The following is a 25,209-nucleotide window of genomic DNA, read 5'->3' as shown; positions in this document are numbered from 1 at the left end:
ATTTTCTGGTAAGATATCTGTACTTTTACTTGAGTATGGCTTTCAGGTACTTTATACACCACTGGTTACAAGTTCTTCATGGAATCATCAATGCAAGAAGTCTTCAAACTCGGTCCTGCAGAGTTTAGCTCCAACCCTAATTAAACACAGCTGAACCAGCTAATTACGGTCTTATAGGTGCATCTCAATAAATTAGAATGTCGTGGAAAAGTTCCTTTATTTCAGTAATTCAACTCAAATTGTGAAACTCGTGTATTAAATAAATTCAGTGCACACAGACTGAAGTAGTTTAAGTCTTTGGTTCTTTTAATTGTGATGATTTTGGCTCATATTTAACAAAAACCCACCAATTCACTATCTCAACTAATTAGAATATGGTGACATGCCAATCAGCTAATCAACTCAAAACACCTGCAGAGGTTTCCTGAGCCTTCAAAATGGTCTCTCAGTTTGGTTCACTAGGCTATACAATCATGGGGAAGACTGCTGATCTGACAGTTGTCCAGAAGACAATCATTGACACCCTTCACAAGGAGGGTAAGCCACAAACATTCATTGCCAAAGAAGCTGGCTGTTCACAGAGTGCTGTATCCAAGCATGTTAACAGAAAGTTGAGTGGAAGGAAAAAGTGTGGAAGAAAAAGATGCACAACCAACCGAGAGAACCGCAGCCTTATGAGGATTGTCAAGCAAAATCTATTCAAGAATTTGAGTGAACTTCACAAGGAATGGACTGAGGCTGGGGTCAAGGCATCAAGAGCCACCACACACAGACGTGTCAAGGAATTTGGCTACAGTTGTCGTATTCCTCTTGTTAAGTCACTCCTGAACCACAGACAACGTCAGAGGCGTCTTACCTGGGCTAAGGAGAAGAAGAACTGGACTGTTGCCCAGTGGTCCAAAGTCCTCTTTTCAGATGAGAGCAAGTTTTGTATTTCATTTGGAAACCAAGGTCCTAGAGTCTGGAGGAAGGGTGGATAAGCTCATAGCCCAAGTTGCTTGAAGTCCAGTGTTAAGTTTCCAGAGTCTGTGATGATTTGGGGTGCAATGTCATCTGCTGGTGTTGGTCCATTGTGTTTTTTGAAAACCAACGTCACTGCACCCGTTTACCAAGAAATTTTGGAGCACTTCGTGCTTCCTTCTGCTGACCAGCTTTTTGAAGATGCTGATTTCATTTTCCAGCAGGATTTGGCACCTGCCCACACTGCCAAAAGCACCAAAAGTTGGTTAAATTACCATGGTGTTGGTGTGCTTGACTGGCCCGCAAACTCACCAGACCTGAACCCCATAGAGAATCTATGGGGTATTGTCAAGAGGAAAATGAGAAACAAGAGACTAAAAAATGCAGATGAGCTGAAGGCCGCTGTCAAAGAAACCTGGGCTTCCATACCACCTCAGTAGTGCCACAAACTGATCACCTCCATGCCATGCCGAATTGAGGCAGTAATTAAAGCAGAAGGAGACCCTACCAAGTTATTGAGTACATGTACAGTAAATGAACATACTTTTCCAGAAGGCCAACAATTCACTAAAAAAATTTTTTTTATTGGTTTTATGAAGTATTCTAATTTGTTGAGATTTGGTGGGTTTTTGTTAAATGTGAGCCAAAATCATCACAATTAAAAGAACCAAAGACTTAAACTACTTCAGTCTGTGTGCATTGAATTTATTTAATACACGAGTTTCACAATTTGAGTTGAATTACTGAAATAAATGAACTTTTCCACGACATTCTAATTTATTGAGATGCACCTGTAAGTGCTCCCACTGAGCACTGACAGAGCGATGCAGGATAAAAGTGCCCTTTAAACGCCTAATATGCTCAAATGTGCAAATGACAGCCACGCTATCTCTCTATAAGCTGCACCGTCAGATGCTGTTCTGAAGCTGGATATGAATTACAGAGTTAGTTCCTGCTGAAACGACCCACTGTGGCTGAATCTTCACCCATCAGCCATCTCTGCAGGGGTCTAATGGGGTCAGCGCAGTCATTAGAGCTCAGAGCACGGCTAACTGAAATGAACACACAGTTATGATTAGCAAAAACTGAGATAAACTAGAAAACTGTGGAGAATGGGGTGGAAAAGGCTAATGATATTCTGTAAATGAGAGAACTGACTTCTAATGTAAACGGATGTAGGTAGAAAACACCAGTGTCAAGTTTTTGTAAGGTACTGAACCACTCTTGACTGGGTGAAAACTATTCTGGTCCTGTTTAATTAGATTAAAAATGGACAAAGGTAATATAATGAAAAGAAAAAAAAACTTGAGCTGATAGGATAATCCAATAAGGACCACGAGCCACCCGACAAAACATAAATGAGATAAACAGCCACATTATTAAGTTAAGGTCTCGTTCTAAGAGCGTTTTTGCTTAAGAACATGTGCTGTGGTGCATCACCTTTTTTTTTTTTTGAATGATTTATTTTTCAAGGAATAAATTAAATTAAATTTCAAAGCTTCAGAGGAGGGAAAGACTTCAGAAGACTTGGAATAAAGTGCACCAGTCACATCGGCTGTTTTTTTTGTTTGTTTTTTTTAGAAGCATTCACACATTTCACACCTTTTTTTCATTCCACTGCACTACTTCTCCATTGTTTTTCTATGTAAACACTATAGACAGACATCTTTGACTGCTGTGCTCACATCATGTCTTTTGCAGCATATCATGCATGACACAACGTTCTAAAATCATGGCGCTCAAGTTTAAAGTAGTTAAACTTTTTAAAAAAGTGTGTCTCTAGGCCTTGCATTTCCCCCCCCTCATTTCACTGCCCATGTCTCTCAACTTTCAAAGCAAAAACACATTCTGTGTGAAGGGCCCTTTACAGTGTTTTTTTCAGTATTGTATTGGGTTGTATTGTATTGACAGAATTCCATTCCGAGTCAAAGGGCCTGTTTACACCTAGACACTTCATGCGGTTTCACTAATCGGACAGCTCTGGGCATCTGGTTGTTGAAACCACATATGTAAATATTACTCACCCCAAAATGTTAAAATAATAAACGTGTGAGAGCATGTTATAGGCTATATGACATATCATTGTCAGATATGACAGTGCTAATGCAACATGCATCGCAGTGGATGAGTAGCTGAGTCTCTTCAGCAAGCCGACGTGCAAACTGTTGCAAATGAAATTGAAAGTAAGACGCAGACGCTCAACACACAATCACCTTCAATAAAAGTAGTGAGACTAACTTATCTTTCCAGTGCTGATGCCGCTCTCTCTCCTGTTGCAGACTTTCAACTTGAAATTAGCTGATGATGAATAAAATGCAGCGCATATCTGTTGCTTTCGTTGACGTGAACTCCGTTCAATTTGCACATAGCGCAGGAATTGAAGATCAGATTTATATCCGTTTTGCAGAGTCACATTTATGTGGCCAAGTGTAAATAGTACGGTTTAAACAAATCAGATAGATATCCGATTACTAAAAACACATTAAAAGTGACCAGATGTAAACAGGCCCAAAGATTCCTTTATTTATGTATGTGGTCACAAGATTGGTGTCAGGTGTAAAAGATAATGATGTCATTGGTTAAACAAAGAAATAACAAGCATCAGTGATGTTTAACGGAAAAAGAGAGGAAACTGTAGGCAGAGGAAGGTGATGTCATTTAGCAAGTGGAGGAAATGAGAAAACTGAGCCTGCAACTTGATTCCATTTCTAAACTCTTATATAGGCTATATATATATATATATATATATTGCAAGTCTCCCTAAACTCTCAAACTCATCTGTATTCATCTAAATATTTTAAACGTAAAAAAAATATTTTAAATAATATGATCAGTATACAATGTTTACTTATAATCAATGAAGTGGACAGAAGAGAAAGAATATAGATCTTAAAATTCAGCTCTGTCAACATTTAGGAGAACTCTAGTGACCGTAAAATTAACAGGCATTGTCTAAAAGCCACAAAACTCTAGTTTGGGTTTTATATAAGTCTTTAAGAGAGCCAATAACTTACAATAGAGTATGTTAGGATGCACATACTCAATAGAGGTCTGCACGGGCTTTTAAACTGAAGCCCGAACCCGACCCGTACCCAAGATCGTCTGACCCGGCCAGACCCGTCCCGAGCGGCACAGTTACATTTAGAGCCCGAACCCATCCCCGAAATCTTTTTTTCCCCCCTCAACGAATAGCCAATAAAAAAAAAAAATGCTGTATTTCACGATTGCATGCAACGGTCAGTAAACAAATACATGTAAAGAAACAGAATCATTAAGGCTCGGCCAGTTCACAAGGCAAAAGAAAAAACACCAGTTATGAAAGTTTATGAACATCAGGTGCTTTGGTCACATAAATTCTGCCGAGTTTTTGAATGGTTGTATACGACAAGACGATAATTCTTCCATCATGCAAATTATGGTCATTTTCGTCAGTTAAGGCTCGTTAGCATTCGGCCTGCTTTAAATCAGACACAGACATGCAGTGCGGTAAGATCGCATTTATTTGAATTAATTTATTATATCATTTATTTGAATTAGCGAGAGAGAGAGAGAGGGATGAAAGTTGCGTGTTTGAACCTGCGTCTGCGCACCTCTCTCTACAAGCAATGAGGCTTAGTTACTTCAAAAACATAAAGTTGCGAGTCAGTAGCCTGTCGAAGCTATTTTACTAATAAAAGTTTCCATGCTGTGTTGTCGTTGTCGTGTGCACTAATGTGTGTGTGTGCGTCTATGAAAGCAGCGTAGGCTACTGCATATAGTTTTAGTTTAGCTATAAACCCGAGCCTGACCCGAACCCGAAGCTATTCATTAAACATTAACCCGAACCCGACCCGAAAGTATTTCGGGACCCGTCGGGCTCGGGTCGTGTAGCAGACCTCTAGTACACAAGTAAAGGGTTAAGCTGGATTTTAGCAGCATCACGCAGCAGCACTTAGCATGACAACTAGCCCTGTGTCTAGATCTGGAATGTTAACTCAATCAGGGCTCAAACTTTCATAACTGTCACAAGTTTAAGCTTAACCCTCTGCCAATTCAATTTAGCACATTAGCAAAAACATTTGTTCTTTTTTATTGACATAATGAAAAGCAAACGGTGTTAGCAGTGTGCTAACTCTCAATGCTCTGGAGGTCTGAAATTGATTTAGAGGTTCTCCTGGGGGTATGAACTGAGCTTCAGGTCAGGTAATGATATTGTTCACACACACACACACACACACACACATTGTCCTGACTACCAGAGACGGATCCTCAACATGGTCCATATTTCACTGTAATCATGATCCACCAACAAATGACTTTGTGCATAAGAGATCCTCACATGTTTTCATTCACTGGACATAATGGATACTGTGACAGGTGTGTGCTGGTTAGCAGGGAATATATTTACGCAACATCCAGCTCGATAAGAGCAGAGGTGAAAGAGGATTAATTCTCACAAAATTAGAATTGAGTTTCCTTCTAATTTCCTGCCAATCGGAGCTGAAAGCAGTAGTTCGTGCTCTGTTTGCTCCACCGCTTGGGAGATCAAGGAACTATGCGAGGTCACAGGGTATGTGGCTTAAATACTAAAATATCTCTTCCACAGCTCAAATCTTACCCATGAACCCGTCGCATAACAAATCCAATCCAAACGCAGACATCCTAAATGAAATGTCACAGGTTAAAGAAAATGTAATTTTATCTCTAAATGCCCTCTGAACCTTTCCTACTCAGTGGCTCTGAATGAAATGTGCACATCTTGCATGACTCATCTTCCTTTTTCTCCCCTTTTCCCCTGCAAGGTAAATCACTTTGGATAAAGGGTCTAAAACAATTGTCATTTTTGGATTCCACTGTGTTGACCTTTCATTGTTAGACGGTCACATTTGACTGCTGCACTCTCATCTTGTGTCTTATGCAGTATCTCATACATTACACAGTATTTTGAAAACACAAAGCTCAAATTTGAATGCACAAAAACATTCTGTGTGAATGGTCCCTATGCGAAAAATTGCTTACGATTACGAAAAATAAAAATCTTTCCATAATCCTGAAATTTTTAAACATTTAAATATTGACCATGACACACACTCACAGGAGTCCTCTCTATGATATCACTTTCTGTTTTGTTTAGTTTTTTCTTCATGTTGATTGCACCAAATGACTTCTAATTTGGGTCACTTTCATAAGTGGACGATGACATCACAGTTCAATAATGAACTGACTTTAACTGAAAAATTTAATCTTTACTTTTGTCCTCTTGCATTATCGAAAACACTGTTTTCCTGTTTAATACTGTAAAGATGCTTTGAAGCAATCTGTTTTGTATAAAGTACTATATAAATAAAGTTGACTTGACTCCTGAATCCGATCTAGGTCAGATGTTTTGCAATGCAACCTCAGTCTGAACGGTCATATCGGAATTCACTTTTACGTCACTCTTCTAGATAGACATTCATCATAATTCCATGAACAGAGTCACTCCAAAGATTTTGCATACATACGGTAGTTCTTTGATCACCCAGTGAATATGACAGTTGCAGATGTAGTCAGTGGAGAGACAGAGAGGTGTTCAACTCATAAGTATCACAGTGACAGCTCCATACAAGCTAAATTTACGGGTTTGTACCATAAACATTTAAAAACTTTGCTCTCTTTCTTTTTAAACATGTAAATGCTAACTTCAGTGGCCTCCATGTTTACTTCTGTATAACAGCGTGCTTCATGCTACCTTGTTATCGTTCTTTTGCACATGTGGGTCAGTTCAGGACCATGATTAGTTCACATTGGAATCTGATATTGGCCATAGCCACACACAAAAAAAATCTAATCTGAGCAACATAGCCTTAGATTTGGTGACAAAAGTTTTTGAATATTAATACGCTGTCAAGTAATTTTGTAAAAAAAATTTTTTTTTTCCCCCTGAAAAATAAAAAAAGTTTAGGCCAAACTATTTAATAAGTTTTTCTTCTTATACAAATGTTTGGTGTCTGCAATATAATTTAAATGTTTCTACAGGACGACACTAATTTTATCAAGGAGGCATTTATTTGATCAAAAGTACAGTAAAAACAATATTTTTCATATTTATATTTATTACGATTACATTTTTAATATTTTGATATACTTTAATATGAATTTTTTTCTTTTATGGCAAAGCTGAATCTTCAGGAGCCATTGATGAATGGAAAGTTCAAAAGAACAACATTTATTTAAACCAGAAATCATTAGCAGCATTAAATGTCTTTACTGTCACTTTTGCGGAATTTAATGCATCCTTGCTGAATATAAGTATTCATTTTTATTGCATCTGCATCAGCATTTACTGACATGCAAATGATGTATTCAAAACAAGATCTAAAAACTATAAATAAAATCAGTTCATGTGTATCCTAGTCTAGTGGGTCCAAAACAAAGTGAATGTACATACCATATGACCAAACCGGTGATAACAGCAGCCCATGTGACACAGCAGGTGTCGGGCCTTTTGACTTCCTCATCCTCTTCCCTACGGCAGCAGCACAGGCAGGTCAGAAAAGCGGAGAGCACCAGCAGACTTAAGCCCAGACCCACCGCAGACACACAGGCCAGGAAGATCAGAGACTGCCAAACAGAGTCAGGCAAACATGGAGCAGATGGTCAAAACAAACAGGAAGTAGACTGATTCATCTGTTGTCAATGTTGCATTTCAAAATAAAGTTTATTTCATTACATTTTCTTAATCAGCATTTATTTGTCTGTCTTTCCACAAGATCATCAGAAAAATTACACTTAATTAATTTTAAAAAATACTTTCAGAGAATATATCTTGAATTAAATGTGTTCTTTGTAACCATATTGCCAAATAGTTTTGTCTCGTTTTAGGCATAAACCTACCAAAACTTTATGTGAACAAAACAAAAGGCTTTAAAACAAGACAAAAATATAGATTTAGTTTAAAACTAATGCAAATGTTCTGACCAACACTTCTGGAACACAGTTATTTGTACATTATTTGTGATGTTACCTATGAGGAAAGACATTATGTTTTCCTGAATGGTCTCTATGTAGAAAACTGAAAAACAGAGGTGTCCACATCTCTCAGAGATTATGCATCTCCATGATGTGCTTATGTTCATGGCAGCTGTGGGTGGATAAATCGCATGATGGCTGTTATGAGGGCGAGCTTGGGCCCCCATGCGCATCGCCATGGTAACTCACATGGACTGAGGCAAAACAGAAACGTTCAGTCTTAGACTTGAACATCATGTGATCAAAGTAAAGCACAACAGCTCTGGAGTCTTGTGATCCAGGGCTAACAGAAGGAAAGCCGGATATTAGATATAGATAGATATCTGAGATATTAGATATATTATTAGCTTAAGAAAACACTGAAAAGGACTACCACTCATTTTAATGCTGAACAAATACCTCTCTGTGATTTTAAAATGTAAATTTTAGTCAAGGACCAAAAGTGTGGCTACGCCAGATTGCATAAAAATTCACAATAAATAATCACAGCATGCTCTTGGGAAATTCAGAGCAAAATTACTAAAATCAGGGTGGCAAGTAATTATTTTTAATGCCATATAAAAACATGAGGATTTATAGTCAAAACCAAAGTGTAGAATTAGAATAGTTGTTTAATACTAAAAAGCCAACAAAAAAAAATTAAGTGAAAAAGACCCCAAACCCAGGATATTGCACATGTGAAAAAGTTACTAATGTCAAATTTTTATTAATGATTATTAGTAATGGAAATCATATTAAGGTCATGACTCATGACTGTCAGTTACTTGTGAGCTAAATCTGCTGTAAAAGGGCAAGCTGTTGAAAGTGGACATACCCACATTTGCATGTCACTGTTTGTGTAGGCAACTTTAGATAAAAACTATAAATGTTAAAACAAATATGCTCACGCATCTTCCTGTTGTAACGGTTTTACATGATATAAAGCTAGTATGTCTGCATAGCTTTCTTCTTCAAAAGTTAATGCATTTTGCCCCATGTGATGCCCGTTTTTATATTGTGTGTTATTATTGTCAACCTACATTTTGTTTTTCTTCATTTTTTAATTCTGCATGGTATATTTTGTTATTTTCACTTGTTTGAAGATCTGAGCTATCAGTAACTTAAATTATTATTGTACTATATTGAAGTTAATGTTTAATGTAGTGTATGTTTTGATAATAAAACAAAGTGCTATAAATTGCTATATCTAAAGTAAATAGCTTATTTACAGATCAATACATATTCACTGTCTTGACCACAAATCTTCCTTATTGTAGGATGAAGTATATACAATTGCTAAATAAATGGTTTATCGATTAGTAGTTTTTACTTTTAACACTCAAGTAGATTTTTAAAAAACAAGTGCTTTTCTAATTTTCCTTAAGTAAACTTTAAACACAGTACTCATTCTTTTACTGGAGTACTGTGTCTGTCCTTTTACTCAAGTACCTGATTTGTGTAGTGCATCCACCGCTGTCTGCAATCAGATTTCAGACATTTCTCATCATATTTTTCCAAAACGAAATATTCAGAGCTACACTATAGTGCTGGGCGGTATGACCAAAAATGTGTATCATGGTATTTTTCTAAATTATACCAGTTTCACGGTACATGACGGTATATATTTTTTCATACATGACCGGGTGTTAACCATATTTTCTACTGATTGATTCGGAACTTTCACACTTAGTAACACATACAGCTGTTCCCTCACCACAGTGCAACAGTGAAAAGGGACCCATTTCAAACAGTGTCACGTTCCGAACGTTGTTTAAGCGACATACACTGGTATTGCGGTATTTAAAAAATTCATATCATAGCAAAAATAAACACCGGTATTCGGTATGAACTGGTATACTGCCCAGCACTACTACACTATTCACATTGGTTCTACTTCTCCATACTTTTATGTAAAGAATTCTCATTTTTATTTCTTCTATGAAATCGAAGTAGAACCACCTGAGAAAAAAAGTTTGATCTCTATATTTGTCCCATGCATTGTTATAAGAGGAAGTTTAACAGCATTAAACCAAACTTCCTGCCAGTGAGTGCTAAAAAAACATGCAGAGGAGAGATGGAGTCCTAAAAGGGCAAGCAGGAAATACATATTTCATACACATACACTTCCTTACAAAAAAGCACTGTGAAAGTACTATGGTATTATAGTGATGGCATCTGATTATATTCATCAAACAGGTACTTTAAAGAAACCCATGATGCTACTACTAACATACACAATTACTAATTTTATTTACCATTTTGGTATTTCTAAAGGTACATATTTAAAAGACCAAAGACACCTAAAAGATTGTGAGAATTAGTGTCTTTGCTCTTAGAAATGTCAATATATATCACCAAAACTAAAACCACACATAATAGTTGCACACTGGCATTTTCATGTGATGTGAATTTTAAATATGTGCAATGTCAACAAATCTCTTGATATCACACACCCCTGAGATGGTAATGGAAATATGTTCAGAAGAACAATTATTGTTATTGATTTCAAATAAGCACTAGCAAGGGAATTTAATCGAGACAAAGATTTGACAAGCAGTTTATTTTAGAATGAGAGATTAAATAAACTTGTGTTGCCGCTCCATTGATTTCCTCAAGTAACCCAGAGAAATGTGACCTTGAACAAGTCACGTAATATCCTTTTTGATAAAAACCCCTGCAGAAATATAGACTAAATCAATGAGCAAAATGTTCCTCTGGAGAGAGTATCGTGTGCTAAGGTACAAATCACCCTGTAGAAACAGACTCTTTTTAATAGAGATCTGACCCAGACACATCTGTGTTTACCAGATACTGCGCATTTATAGAGTTCAGTGACATTTTTAGACCAAAATCCCAGGGTGCTGAAGGTACAAAATATATTTCATAATTAAAGTGTGGAATTCTTGTCTTAAAGGTAATAAATTTGGATTATAGGAACAAATAAGAGTATGCATATAGAGTAGAAGTCACAGAAGTCAGCTCCTGTTTGAGATAGTTCTACACAGTTGCCGAGTCGAGAGAAACCTGTCATCCATTACAAAATTACTTTTCACACCCAATTCCATCATGCATGTTCCACTACTACACCTGCAAGAAAAGGCCACTACAGCTGCTTACTCAAGAGGGGAGGCCGGGGCAAGTTGTCACACTGTAAATATTTACATGTACGTTTATTTCTAATTCATTTTCTGTATAGGCACATGTCTTAAAAATGCTTTCGAACACTTCTCGCACAGAAAAAGGAAAACAAAGCATGTGGGATATGCTGTCACATAGGGCTGCACAATTAATCGAATTTCTAATCGCAATTACAATTATGGATGCCACAATTACGTAATCGTTCAAAGCGGCAATTAATCGTTCAAAGTCCACTTATGTTATTCTGCACGCTTAAGATGTTTTTTTTCTTTCTACATGTTATCTTAAGGGTTTTTCCATTGTTTTAGTATAACATTATAATACCATTCATATTTTTACTTTTTTTATAATTTAAAGAAGAAACCAATCCGATGTATATTTGACATTTGAGGCTTAATACTATAGAAAAGCACTAAAGGTTTTTCAGTTAGAGTGTTTTCAGCTTGTTTATTTTCATATAAAAATACGGCATGCAGTTGCATCAAACAATGGTATAAACATCATTCAATGTAAATTGTGATAATCGTAAATAATAATCACAATTACAATTTCAAGGGAATAATCGACAATTATGATTTTTGTCATTATCGTGCAGCCCGACTGTCACGCAACATGGTCAAAACCTGCTGTTCACTGACACTGATTTGAGATGATTAGGCTACTAGTAAAAAGCCATCTACTGTGCAACATGTATTTGTTGTTTATTTAAAATGTAGCCTATAATAGGGTATTAAATAGGTTTTCAGATTAATTTAAACAGCAAATCAATTATTAAAACAGAAAAAACAACAACTAATGAAACAGCAATAAATTAAAAAGCTATAAAAAAGCATCAAAACTAGTAAACCTGTTTTACACACTGTCATACAGACAAGAATCAACTATAAAAATAAGGCAATTTCACTTAAAGGTTCAGATATGTTCAGGTGTTTTTCATTCATATCAGGTTGAGGTAAGTTAGCACACATTTTAAATGTTATAGATTTATGCAATTTATTAATTATAATATTTGCCGGTCAAACAAGGCAATAAGGCATTGATATTTTTGTACGTTATTCTAGTCATTATTTATTTATTTGCAGTCTAATGAAATGTCTAACTCAGGTTTACTTCATGGTGAAATTTAAGCAATTAATGAAATTTTAAAAAATTAATTGTTCATGGCTTAAACAATGGCTTGATATTTTGCACTATTTATTTATAGACTAATCAATTGCTTAACTCATACTTGTTAACTTCATTCTGAAAAGTCTTAAACTGTTTATTGGCCTGTTACACGGTGACAACTTGCCCCATGTAGTATGATAAAATTCTCCAATTGTGGTCAAGCCAACCTTTGTACAATGAACTCTTATTTTTCCCCTCTCTTCAAGCCGTAACAGTGTAGATGTTCAATTGCTTCTTTTTGTTGTTGTTAAGTATTTGTCTATATAGAAACTGACTTTCAAAAATAAACCTACATTGTAGGTTCTTCCCTTCATTAAAATAATACTTATAAAAATACTCTTGTCCTGAGAACACGACTCAAAATTTAAGGTAACATGTACCGTCATTATATAGTTGACTAATCCATAAATCTGTCAGTTGTTTACCCAGCAGCTATAGTAAAAAAAAATGATAATATTTACTTTTAGTTTCCCCTCGGTCTCCCCTCCATAAACTACAAACAAATCCAGACAAATCCTCTCACCTGCTGATAGCTGGCGTCCTCCGGTTTAAAAGTTTTATCAACCGTTTGGAAATTAAAATTAAGATGCGGGAAATTGTGCAGCCAGTAGGTCCACCATGGTGCAATGTAGTCTTGGCGCGATGAGGCCATCCCGGACGAGAAAGTCAAACACACCGCTGATTTCTGGAGACTGGAGCGCTCCGGTAATCCTCACCGTTCACTCGAAAACACCAAACACAACAAAGATCCGTCACCCGTGGACGAGACACGATGGCCAGACAGGGAAACACCGCGCGAAAGTATTTCCCTTTCTTATTTGGCTTAAAAGGATGCATAACACTGGGGTTGAGCGTGTGAGTGCGTGCAGAGTGATGAAGCTGTGATCCCTCGGAGCGCCCACACTGACTGACTCCACGCGCCTCTCCTGCGGCTGCGCACCACGCGCGCGTCTACAGCTCTGATCATCACTCCAGACAAGTTGTAAACTCACTTAAGATCGATGTATAAAAAGCACAGACAAGAGCAAAACGTGTGGATTCACAACTGGAAAAGATGCTATAAAATGTGCTACTAAAAAGCTTAAATTCCTGGTGCACATGCTGTCAAATAAATCTCACACACAGCATAATAAAGCAACGAGTGTGTCTGTATACACAGAAAAAGAATATAGTCCTTTTGTGATCTTAAGACGTATTTATTTAAAATATTAATGCGTAATTCAAAGAAAAGCATCTGACATTTTTAGACTGAACATCTAATTAGTCACTAGTCAAACGGTGAGTGCCATTAGCTCTTTCACTCCTATTCAATATTGACATCTGGTGGACTGAAAGGGCACTTCACCCAAAAAATGTCCTATTCCATGGTTTTCAAACCTTTCCAAACCAAAGGACCCTTTCATGTCCACAAACTGTGCTGGCAGATTAAATTTTTAATCACGTTTGGATCCAAAGTACTACACTACCCACAATTCTCAAACAAAATCCACCAATCAGAAACGTTTCTGTTACTGCAGAAACAGGAATGGTTTGAAAACAGTTTTTGTGTTGGAATATTTAACATATTTCTAATATATTGTATTTTTATACTTACTGACAGTTAAAGACTTATTATAGTCAGATGTTAAAAAAAGTGGAGAGAACAAACCTTTGTCAGGGTAGTGCTACATTACCCACAATCCTCAAACAAAATCCACCAATCAGAGAAGTTTCTCTTACTGTGGAAGCAAGAATCTTTTGAAACCATTATTTGTTTTTGAATATTAAGTCTATTTGTAATATATTACATTTTAGGCTTACTGATAATGACTGCTAAAGTCTTTTAGTAGACAAAAACTCTGTAAAACAGTATTAAAGTTGAGAGTAGTAAAAATGAAGTGATCTAGGACATTTATACAGTGCATGTCAATGTCAAGACTGTAAGTCTGTCCCTCACAGCCTCGTTTTTATTTATTTATTTATTTATTTTTTTACTATGGTGTCTAACCTGACTAAGGTCTATACACGGGAAACTTCTTATCTCCAGTACCAGCACCAGGAACAAAACTTTCACCTGAAATGATCTGAAGTCTAGTTTGGCAAAAGAGAACATAATGAAAACACAAAATACTTCAGGAGGGATCAAGGCCAAAATATCACTGATCAGTCAATTGCAGCACTGATTCACAGTACTTGATGGGATGAATAGCACATTGCACTATAAAAGAAGTCAAGTACACAGTCTTGTACCTTTGTCTTGGAAAGTCATAGAATGAATAGAAAACATGTATGAAACAGGCCAACATTAATGAACTGAGGTTATTATAAAATTTTAATTATGCAGGTTAAACACACTTAAAAAATATATATATTATTTTCTACACAGTCCATATGTTATAAAATGCCATGATACAGTAGATGTGGGTGGAAAATTATTTGTTGAGCCTGTGATCTTGTACCGAGAGGTGGCAGTAGCACATTACAAGTCAAAGAGAATAAAGATTAGAAAAGTAAAGAGTGAATGACCATGAAAAGATCTCCCACACCTTAGTGCGCTGAGAAATTAACATTTTACTTCTTGTTAATTAAAGGACATGTCCATAAAATGACAGTCTGTTATTATATGTGCATGCTATGATTTATTGCAGTGATATGGAATCTCAAGGCTGCTGTTTCTGTAGGCTATGAGTTCAGTGACATGGACATTGTGAAGAATGTAAGAAATGTGTTGTGCCATCAGCTGTATATTGCATATTTGTCATATTTGGCACGTCGGGTTTCAAGGTCAACCGTGCAAACCCGCCATACATTTATTTTTGATTACAGGTCTGATTGATTTTAATATAAATTACTCGTCTGACTGCGATGACCTTCCTTTATAACAATTAAATGACAAAGTATAGGCACCGGCTGTACTGACAAGCTTCAGAGCTGTAAATATGCTCTAACTAAACATAACTAATTATTATGACCCATAACCTTTTGCTACACAAAATTGAATTTGTCAACACGTACGCTGTAGCAGTTTTGGGATTCAAACGAGCTTTCAAATCTCATTTGCGTAATTTTTCTTTCTCTATTGCTCCCTGAATTGGCATTATAAAATTATGACAATGTCCCAAGACACCACAGGATGAATTTGCATAATAAACATTTTCATAAAGGTTGTAGCTGACATCAGCACAATGACTCTGAGAGGAATTCTCTCCCCATCACCTGCCGTTATTACGTAATTCCTGAGCCAGGTGTGATGGTTTGCTTTTGATGTTCAAAACAACGTAGGCCTATAGTGATATTAAGGAGTCTTTCCTCTTTGGTTATTGCTTCTTGGGATTTGGAATCCTAAATCCTTCTGTCGTGCAGAGAGTGACTAAGGCCTATACATATGAATGAAGATTTACACATCAGGCTCAAAGAGATTGCGTTCAATCAGATGCCACTGCTCACTAGCGCCGAGGGCTGAGCTGAGGAGTAATATCCTACATTCAGAGCAGGGAGATTTTACTTTCCCTCAGACTTTGTTTTATTCTGATCTGCTTTCATCCATTGAAACATTTGTCTATCTGAAAATCCTTGGCTAACTCATCTGTGCCATCATGAGTCATGGGAAAGCTATATGTCTTTAATCATGGCTATTTTTGAGTACTTCTGCTAAAATGTTTAATTGAGGAAAGTGTGCCATTACTAGACTCAGTCCTCAAAGAACGCTTTAGCAAACAACAAAGCAACATGGCAAAAATCCTTTTGACTTTGCAACTGCATGGTAACCGCTCAAACACTTCTTCAGCATCCACATAGCAACTTGGAAAGAATGTCAAAAAACAGTCTAGTGACCTTACCATACACTCTTAGAAAAAAAGGTAAGCTGTCAACGGGGTGGTACCCAAAAGCTAAAAGGTAAATATTTTACCCCATATTACATATAAATACCTTAAGTTAAAAGTACTTTAGAGAGTACTTTAAAAGTACATATTAGTAGGCTAACAAACGTGTCCATATTAGTCCATAATTCTATATAAAACAACAGTGGACTTAACATCAAAATTGAACATCTAATGTTAAAATGTATTTTTTTATATACTTTTTTAAATTATATTTTTAATGTAACCTTCTTCCTTTAGATATTTTGTAAGTTCAAGAATAAATTATACAATTTTAAATGACATATTAGAAAGATTTAAAAGAGCAGTTTCATGTCTATCTTTGTATTGTTCAACTGGTCGAGGTTGAAATGGGATTTAGAAAGTAATTAATAATAAGTAATCCACTGCTTTTTAGAGAGAGTAATTAGTACAGTAATCTAATTACACGGTTGAAGATGTAATTTTTTTAGAGTAATTCAATCAACACTAATGCGCAGCCACCCAAAATACCTTAAACAAATACTGTACATAGCAACACCTTCTGAACTACCTAGCATGCTCAAGACACCCCATAACAACAGCCTACCCTGACATAACTTTAATTTTTGCCATTTCTTGTCTGGATGCTACAGTAGACGCTAAATTGCCACTTGGGGCCACTTGTGCTTTTTGAGAGCAAACTCTAACATTTATCTTATCTTAACGTACGTTCAGGATTATTTCAAGTCATTTTTCACTGTCATATATCACTCTGCAATCTCTAGAAGCATAGCCGGAGGGTGAACCAACTCAGGGTAAAGCTAAAAGCAGCCTATGTTAGTGTAATCTATAACTATGCACATCATAAACCCATCTTTTTTAGGCAATTAAGTACCAGATATGGGTGTCATAAAATATTTTTAATACGACTGAATTGGTATTTAACTTGATCACAGTTTTAAAAAATTGTAAGCAACTAATTATAACGCTTTCATTTTCACGGTTATTCGCGTTGGGGTCCGGGGCTTATTCTGCGATAACAACCAGCTGTATGTACATTATATCTTACTTAACACACAAGACATATTCAACAGAGCGACGAATCGACGAGTCACCATGGAAACGGATGCTAAGAATAAGCGCTCCATGCTGCTTCTTTCTTTTTCCTTTGTTCAATGGCCATTTACATACTTGATGCATATTGCCACCTAATTGATGGTTGTGCAATCATTTTTCAATTTTTCTTCGTTTAATCTTTGGATATTTTAATAAAAAAATCTTACATATTGTGCCTTTAATTACTGAGAATAGAAATTCTATTGTGTGATGCTAATTATATAATAAGAAATATCATGTATTTTTTTTTATTATAGAAAATGCAGATAGGCTATTGTATATTTGATAACTATGTTGTAATCATATATAATATTCTGCCCAATCTGTCACACCTACTAGAGTCTCGTCAATAGGTCACGCATGCGCTGATAGCGCTTAAGTAAACTGACCCTGAAAAATAACCTACTCTGGAGGGAGCAGGTTATGTTCAGAGAATAAGTTGCTAAGCTACTTACATATCCTGAGAGTTACCTTTGTTGTTGGAACCGAAAGCTGAGTTTATCCGCTTACTTACCGTTAAACATACCCAGGTATGTCACCTGCTTTCTGGAACACCCCCACAGGAGTTTGGGGGCACCAAAATAGAAAGGCTTTCACAGCCATGCGTCCTAAAAGGAATACAGAAAGGCACAGGAACATAAAGAGATCAAAAAGTGTAAGGACTAAAAAAAAGAGCGAGTATCAATAAAGCATCTCATTGATGGAGGAAGCTGAGAGCTTCTATGCACTTGATAACAGATTACAAGCTTGTTTTCTTCTGTCGGACAGGTAAATATATTGCTTTATCACCATGGTTACGCCAAAGCTGCAGGTTGTAGAAGGAGAGGGTGTGTTTGAAACACTAAACTACCTTTTTTGAGATGTTAATGGAGGTGTTTGTGTTGGACATTGTAGAAGAGAATGTTAGCATCAGTTTATTTTAATTTCAGGAGGAAATGTTTAATTTTTTGCACTATTTTTGTCTTCTGGTGTCGTGAGAAATCCTCCCTCTCCTCCACTGACATCCATTCATAAATATTGGCCTCTAGTTGCCGATGGTGGATGGCTTACATATAGCGGCCCTATAAATATAATCTTCTGGCTAACTTAGGGGGCATTTACACAACACCATTTATCAACTAAAAATGGAAATCTTTTTATGCGTTTTGGCTTTACATGACAATGGTGTTTTGGGGGAAACTTTTGAAAACTGTTATCGTCTTTTTGTAAACTACAAAACCGCAAATTTGTGAAAACCATGATATCATGCACATGCATATTACATGTTCGCGTACTATTTATTTACAAAGTTACATCGCCAACTACTGGCCTGGCATGCATAATACAACGCTTAAGTCATTTTCACAGATCCATGTGAACAGGGATTGTTTTGACAACGTTGTCATCTGTATGTTAAAAACACAAAGGACAAACTTTTCCTTTGTTTGTATATTGTTGTCATGTAAATGTTCCCTTCTAGAATGTAAAACCCTCCCAGCATTTCTTTGACATTGTCCTGTTTTAAATGTGTTCTTGCATTGGAAACTCTTTTTCTCTTCCTCAATTGATTTTTACCTATAATGTGTGTCACTAAATTATTGATCTTTTGTTTTGTTCCCCTTTACCATTACAAGGATAATCCATTTGCTTCTAGTTTGTTGCAGTCTAGTTTGTGCACTGCAGGAGGGAAATAAGAAATCCTGGGGTTCCTTTGTTTGGCAACCCTTAGACCTTGAGAAAAAAGCACTATACAACGGCAGTGCAAACAAATAAACTGGTGAACCATGCATTCAGATGAAATTCAGCATATACTGTATATGGTTGACAGGCAATCAGTGTGAGCTCTCAACAACCTGGGGATCCAACAAGAACAGCAGTGATTCCTTTGAATGGGCCGTTAAACTGACTAATGTTTTGGAGTGAGCAAATGGGAATAATGTTTGTCAGCTTGATCTGGATTTTTTTTTTCTGCCTTAAGTGTGTGACTGAAAATGTATATGATTGTCTGAAACAAGATTTCAGCAGCAGGTTGAACTGAATTGGCCCAAATATGTTTTTGTGGAACGTATCATTGCAATTTGCGGTTTACAGTGATAATTGTCTCAGCACTGTATCGATCTCTTGGAATGATGAAGAGAGAGAACCAAATAAGGCAGGTTTGGAGGAACTCTCCAAATACATCTTTGCACAATAACTGTTTTCTTTTATGTACCACTTGGATTTCTGAGGACATAGAGACGATCTTAACAGAGAGCGGAGATAAAGCACAAGCTTTGGGCTTATTGCCTGGTTCGAGAGGAGATTCTTAGACTGATTGCAGTGCGAGCTGCACACCTACCAAAGACAAGAGGGAACAGAGCAAAGAACACTGCAGCTTAAAGACTGATTATGGTTTCTGTTAGCAGCTCAAGATAAAAGCTTATTCCGCAACCAGGGCCCATAACCGCCAAAAAGTAATTTTTATTGCATAGCCGTTTCATAGTACAAGTCAGAGTGTGTCTGTTAGTGAGTGTTGTGCAAAATTCAGAATTTAACCATGCGCTCTTTTTCAATTTATGAATAAGGTCTGTTCACACTAAGACCGATACCTATAACTATAATGCTTTAATAATCATTCTATGAGAATAGAAAAGTCCACACTGCAACCAATGATAACAAGACAGAGAAATGATAAAATAGGGTTGGAACATAGACTGTATAAAAACATGGACGTAGTGTCCGTGACGTCACCCCTAAGTTCCTGAAGAGCGTTTTTGAAGATCAAAGTGGGCAGAGTCGGCCATCGCCATCTTGGCATGCGCGTCACCGCGCGTCACTCCTGGATAATCGAAAATGGGCAAAAAGGCGGGAGCTGGTTGCTGAAACCACGCCCACCTAGCGCGACGGTGGTGACAGCAGCGCAATCCACCTGTCACTCAAGTGGCCATGCCCTTAATTATGCAGAACTTTAAGGCTTAATATAATTTAAACGGATGACTTAGAAAAAAAATCACCCCCCTCACAGTTGTCATGAAGGGCAAAACTAGCTATATATGTGACTGTGTGTGTGTTGGAGTAATTCACACTGAGATCAGGTGGATGGTCACTCAAGGATGCTTTACTGGGCCTGACAGACAAAACTGGGACAAACACGACCAAAAGGCTGGTTAGAATACATTGCATCGATGTTGCATGATATGTCTTAACAGCAGGGAGATATAGAGACTCTGCTGCTGACATTTTCTCTAAAGTGCATGTATAGTGGGCAAAAACCTCAAAATAAAGCACACATTAAATAAAATAAAACAAAACACTAATACAGTCAATAAAACATTAACACAGAGAAACTATAAACTTAAGTGACCAATATTTTCCATATTTGGTATAAAAGACAGACAGAACGGGAATAATGCAGTCCTAAAATGGCGCCGCTACACACTTCAGCACGTGCGAGCATACAACACGTGTGCTAATAGCTAACATTCAACTATAGCTGATATTATTTTAACGCAGATCATGACAAAACCGAACAAAACACATACCTGGGACAAACACGACCAAAAGGCTGGTTAGAATACATTGCATCGATGTTGCATGAGAAGTCTTAGCTAAATGAAATAAACAGAGGTTCGGAGTTCACAAGCAGGCCAATAAACACTTCATTTTATCATCACAAATAACTGACAGACAAAATAAGTAAACTTGTGGGTAGTTTCAAGTTTAAACTTGGGCTTGAAAACAATTCAAACTTAGTTTTTAAGACGGAGCAATCATTTATGCGACTTACCAGCAGGGAGATATAGAGACTCTGCTGCTGATGACGTAGCTCCACCCCGCAACATCATGTGCGCAATGAGTGATGCAACAGTTTTCCCAATTTATGCATGAATTTAACTAATTATTTTAACTCCCTTACATATAGACCAAAATCATTTTTTTGAACCAGGCTGTAAACATGTTTTTTTCTGCTGTAAAGTTGGGCATTTTAACATGGGGAGTCTATGGGACTGACTCCCTTTTGCAGCCAGCCTCTAGCGGCCAGTTGACGAATTACAGTTTAAGTCACTTCCGTGTTGGCTTCACGAGAGAGAGCGGGAGGTTGCCGCTTGGGTTGGAATCAATTTCAGAATTTTTTATTTATTTATTTATTTATTCCATGCAGCTGATGAACGATAAAAGCATTGGCAGCCAATTAAAATCCACACTTTACTTTAAAGAGCTCAAGCATTTAAAGTGGCAGACAACAAAACTGCAGAAAACAATGTTATTGTCCATTGGTGTGGAGGCTAATATATAAGTATATAATTGATTTGGAGGTAGAATTTGTATTTGCTGAATTACAGTTCAAAGAATTTCAACATAACTTTGTTGACTAAACATAAATAATTTAATTATGACTAATTATGCCTATATATTGCTTTATATGTAGACATAATTAGTTAGAATTGATATTGCTCATTTATATCTTTATATTATGTATCATTTATATTACTATATCTAATTATATTTTATCTCATAATTCACTCACATACAAGATTATTTGGAAAATCTGAACACATTTAACTTTTTAGTTAAATCTACACACTATTCTAACAGTTAGAATTAATCATCATTATCATCAATATAAAAACAATAATATACATAAGATTAGATCATTTTTAAAAAATATTTAATTATTTAATAATGTTATTTAAAACAAATAATGAATAATAAATGAATTTCTGCATCATATAACTTCTTTTTTTTTTTTTTTTAATTCCCCATATATTTTGTGTATTGTATGTTTTTAATACTGGGTAATACATATACATTTTTGTATGTGCTATTAAAAAAATACTATTAACAACCTTTAAATTCCTTTGAATTTTATTTAATTTGAATAGTACTTAATACTAATAAAACTCAAAATTTGAGTTGCAACTCTGCATCCTGTTTGAGACACCTTTAGCTTAAATTATTTTAAATTCAGAAATGGAATAGGAATATAAAGGCACTCTAAATTCTGAATGGTGAACAGCACTGTAAATCACTTGAGAATGCATGTTATACTCAATACTGGTCATTTATTAAAAACCATACAGTATCTAAAATTACTATCTTGGAGTGAGAAATAAGAACATAGTTTTGAAGATGTGAACTGAATAACCTTGATAATGTAATATTTCAAATATTGAATGTTATATGAGATTTCAGTCCGTACCTTAGAGACCAAAGCCTCAGCTGCAGTTCTATTATGATCTTAATCCTAACTCAGCCTTCCTGAGTATTACCCTTGTTGATTATTCTATTTCCAGTGTTAGACTCTTTATAGAATCACAGATTGAACCATTGCCAAGGTCCCCTGACTGTAAAGTGCCAGCAAACAAGTGGTGCATTTTAATGTTCTCATATACCTGTATAAGAGAGCAGTTGTGTTATAGGTTTTGGTCAGTGCTGTCTCATACACAGTCAAATTGAAAAACAGTCTTGCTTTCTCAGTGGAACATTGTGTTCCGTACATATGAGGCCCATTAGAGGTAATGACTTGACCATTCGTGAAGGACAGGCACTTTGAATCAACTTCTTGTTAGTGCTTTTTTATCTGTGAGTGATAAGGACAGATGCAGAAGTGTTTGAAAAATGACAAATGATAACAGGGACCTATATAGTGAAATTTAATAGGTTGGTGAGGTGTGTGGATGAGGTGCCGCCACCATAAACACAAGGAACAAAAGAAGTAAACAATGCATTTTGTATTTTAATACCTGCAGCAATGGCCATTCTTAAATCTGCTGATATTATTCAACAGCTTTTAATCGCTGAATTTTAAGTAGTTTATCCACATTTAAAATGCAATGAATTGTATAATTAAAGTAGCTTAGAATGTAAATCAGTGGGCTGGAAAGGCAGTAGGTAATTAAACAGTTTTCCTAGTGGAATAAAGTCCAATTGTCTCAGGAAAAAAAAGTGAAGAAAAATCTGTTGAACAGGAAGAAAACATGTTTTGGTGTGTTTCTTGGTGCATAATTTGAGTCAGTAACAAATGCATGCAACTAAAAAGAAAAAAAAGAAAAGAAAGATTGAACTACAGTTATCTAGTAAAATCATCATCTTATCATTATTGTAATGATTTTAAGTATGCACTTTTGATGCATGTAATTTTTTCCTCATTAAAAAGGTCCCTACGGAAATGAATAGAACTTTTGAAAAATATGTGAGTTTACGTAATTTTAAACATGAGATGAAGACTAGTGAAGTAGCTAATGAAAGCAGTTTTATTTTCTTGGAGCCAGTTCCTCAAGGGGACTTTCATATTGACACCATGTGACTAGTCGAAGACTAGTTTGTTCTTGGTAACCTGCTTGATTCACTGGCATAACAAACGTCACTCTAGAGCATTATGCACAATACATTTTTCAAGTGCTGTAATGTTTGCAGTTTGATGGAGTGTCTGTGAGCTTCATGCTGTTTTTTCTGAGAACAAGGGCTGCTTTGTGGTCTGAAGTTGCAATTAAGATTTAGCAGATGGAAGCCTCACAATTAGTTGGGGGTGGTAATCAATTTCTGCCATTTACTAAGGACTGGAATGGTGCCATGGAGAGAAAAGCCTGCGTTTCGCGCAAGACCCGTAACGTGATTTCAATGCTGCTCCACTTCAGTATGTGGAGCTGTGCATGTGAACCATTTCTGAGTGCTCTTGCACCGCACAAACCTCAGAATGAAATGCATTACCCATACAAGCATCTTAGAGCCACTCGTCGTACCCTTGAGATGCAATCTGAGGCGATGCAATCTATTGGACATTGCATGTTTTTTTTACTAAAACCTTGTTTATTGGAATAGCCAATTAAACGTGTATTATCAAACTATAACAACATATGCTTTCGTGTTCATTGCTGTGCATTCAGCATATTGATTTCCAATTACACCATTTACAGGATGAGTATTGCACAAGTAAAGGACCGTCATGTTATCTGAGGCACATATGACATGTGAATTGTGCAAGCGCGCATCTGTGTGTGTCCACTGTTGATGAGCAGATGTTTATGCTGATGAGAAGAGCTTAGGGAATGTGGCTAGCTCTGCTCTAGATGAGATGAGATTGGCATGGCTTTCTCAGCCCTCCACTCATGGCTCCTGTGGGCCACATGATGCCGCAGACAAGAACATGTTAGTACTGAATGTTATGGCAAGATGAATGGGCGCCCACCGAGGAGTTGGTTTTCATCTTGAACATCTCATCACTCTTCCTGACTAATCCTCTGTGCTGCTTTGCTCAGGAAGAGCCAGGTGGCGCTTATTCAACGACACGGAATATGTCAGGAGTAAACCGCGCATACATCAACCGTCATCAGTTTAACAGGCCTCTACGTGCTCCTACACCCCACGAAGTGGCACACCAGACACCATTGAGGGTGCACCGTTGTATCTCCAAGACAACTCTTTACTGACCAATCCAAAAATGTTGGCTGGCAAATGCTGCTGTCCCCCATATTGTCAGAGACTAACAATTGTACCTTTCTTTTTGCCTTGTACAGAAGAAGTAAAGGCCCTGATACACGCACAAAAAAAGTATGAAAAACATGAGCAGCGGTATACTGTTAGCGAACATCCCAACACCACCTTGCTGCTAAGAGTGGAGAATTACAACTTCAATTTCTACTATAAAGCAGCTCTCCAGTGTGTTCACATTGCTTCTGACCCTGACAGACTGAACAGAAGAAATGAATCAGAGAAGATTTCCACATCAAAGAAGGTGGAGCTGCAGAGCACTAGGGCTGGGACGATAAATCGATGCAGAATCGATATTTTCAGAATGCATGGCGATTCCTCTGGAATCGATTCTGAGCTTAGATTTTAACAGCAGATGGCGCTCTAATCTAGTTTTTATCCGCACACTCAAATGCTCATGAAAAAGAGTGCTAAAGAGCGCTTGTGCGTTCGGCTGAGTTATGTAACGCTAATTTCACCTAAGCTCAGAATGCTTTTATGACGCGAGATTAATGTAAACACAGTCCACTGTGAACACCCTTGTAATTCGCTTCAACCTTTTCGAATTTTATGAATGATTATTTTAGGTTCAAGTGTGTGTAAGGATTTG

The 25,209-nt window shown here is 36.7% G+C and overlaps 1 protein-coding gene and 1 long non-coding RNA gene across 3 annotated transcripts in view; both read right to left on the bottom strand.

Moving 5' to 3' along the window:
- Positions 1-13,164, bottom strand: part of LOC107744973 (protein tweety homolog 2-like) — a 47,430-nt gene extending 34,266 nt beyond the window's left edge. For both annotated transcript variants that reach the window (XM_016558805.1, XM_016558806.1), the window contains exons 1-2: positions 12,758-13,164; positions 7,370-7,542 (exon numbers count right to left, since the gene is read on the bottom strand). In XM_016558805.1, the coding sequence (XP_016414291.1) occupies positions 7,370-7,542; positions 12,758-12,886 (302 nt within the window). In that variant the 5' untranslated portion in view covers positions 12,887-13,164. The remainder of the gene's footprint in view (positions 1-7,369; positions 7,543-12,757) is intronic.
- Positions 13,165-20,188: 7,024 nt separating this feature from the next.
- LOC107744990 (uncharacterized) lies at positions 20,189-20,937 on the bottom strand. The gene is made up of 3 exons (XR_001640549.1): positions 20,917-20,937; positions 20,672-20,737; positions 20,189-20,269 (listed from the first exon to the last, which is right to left on the bottom strand). It is a non-coding gene; the product is annotated as an uncharacterized LOC107744990 (long non-coding RNA).
- Positions 20,938-25,209: the final 4,272 nt, after the last annotated feature.

Source organism: Sinocyclocheilus rhinocerous, unplaced genomic scaffold (assembly GCF_001515625.1).
Source record: "Sinocyclocheilus rhinocerous isolate Xijiao unplaced genomic scaffold, SAMN03320098_v1.1 scaffold1219, whole genome shotgun sequence".
Classification (NCBI taxonomy): domain Eukaryota; kingdom Metazoa; phylum Chordata; class Actinopteri; order Cypriniformes; family Cyprinidae; genus Sinocyclocheilus; species Sinocyclocheilus rhinocerous.
This window is presented reverse-complemented; position numbering and strand designations above follow the sequence as displayed.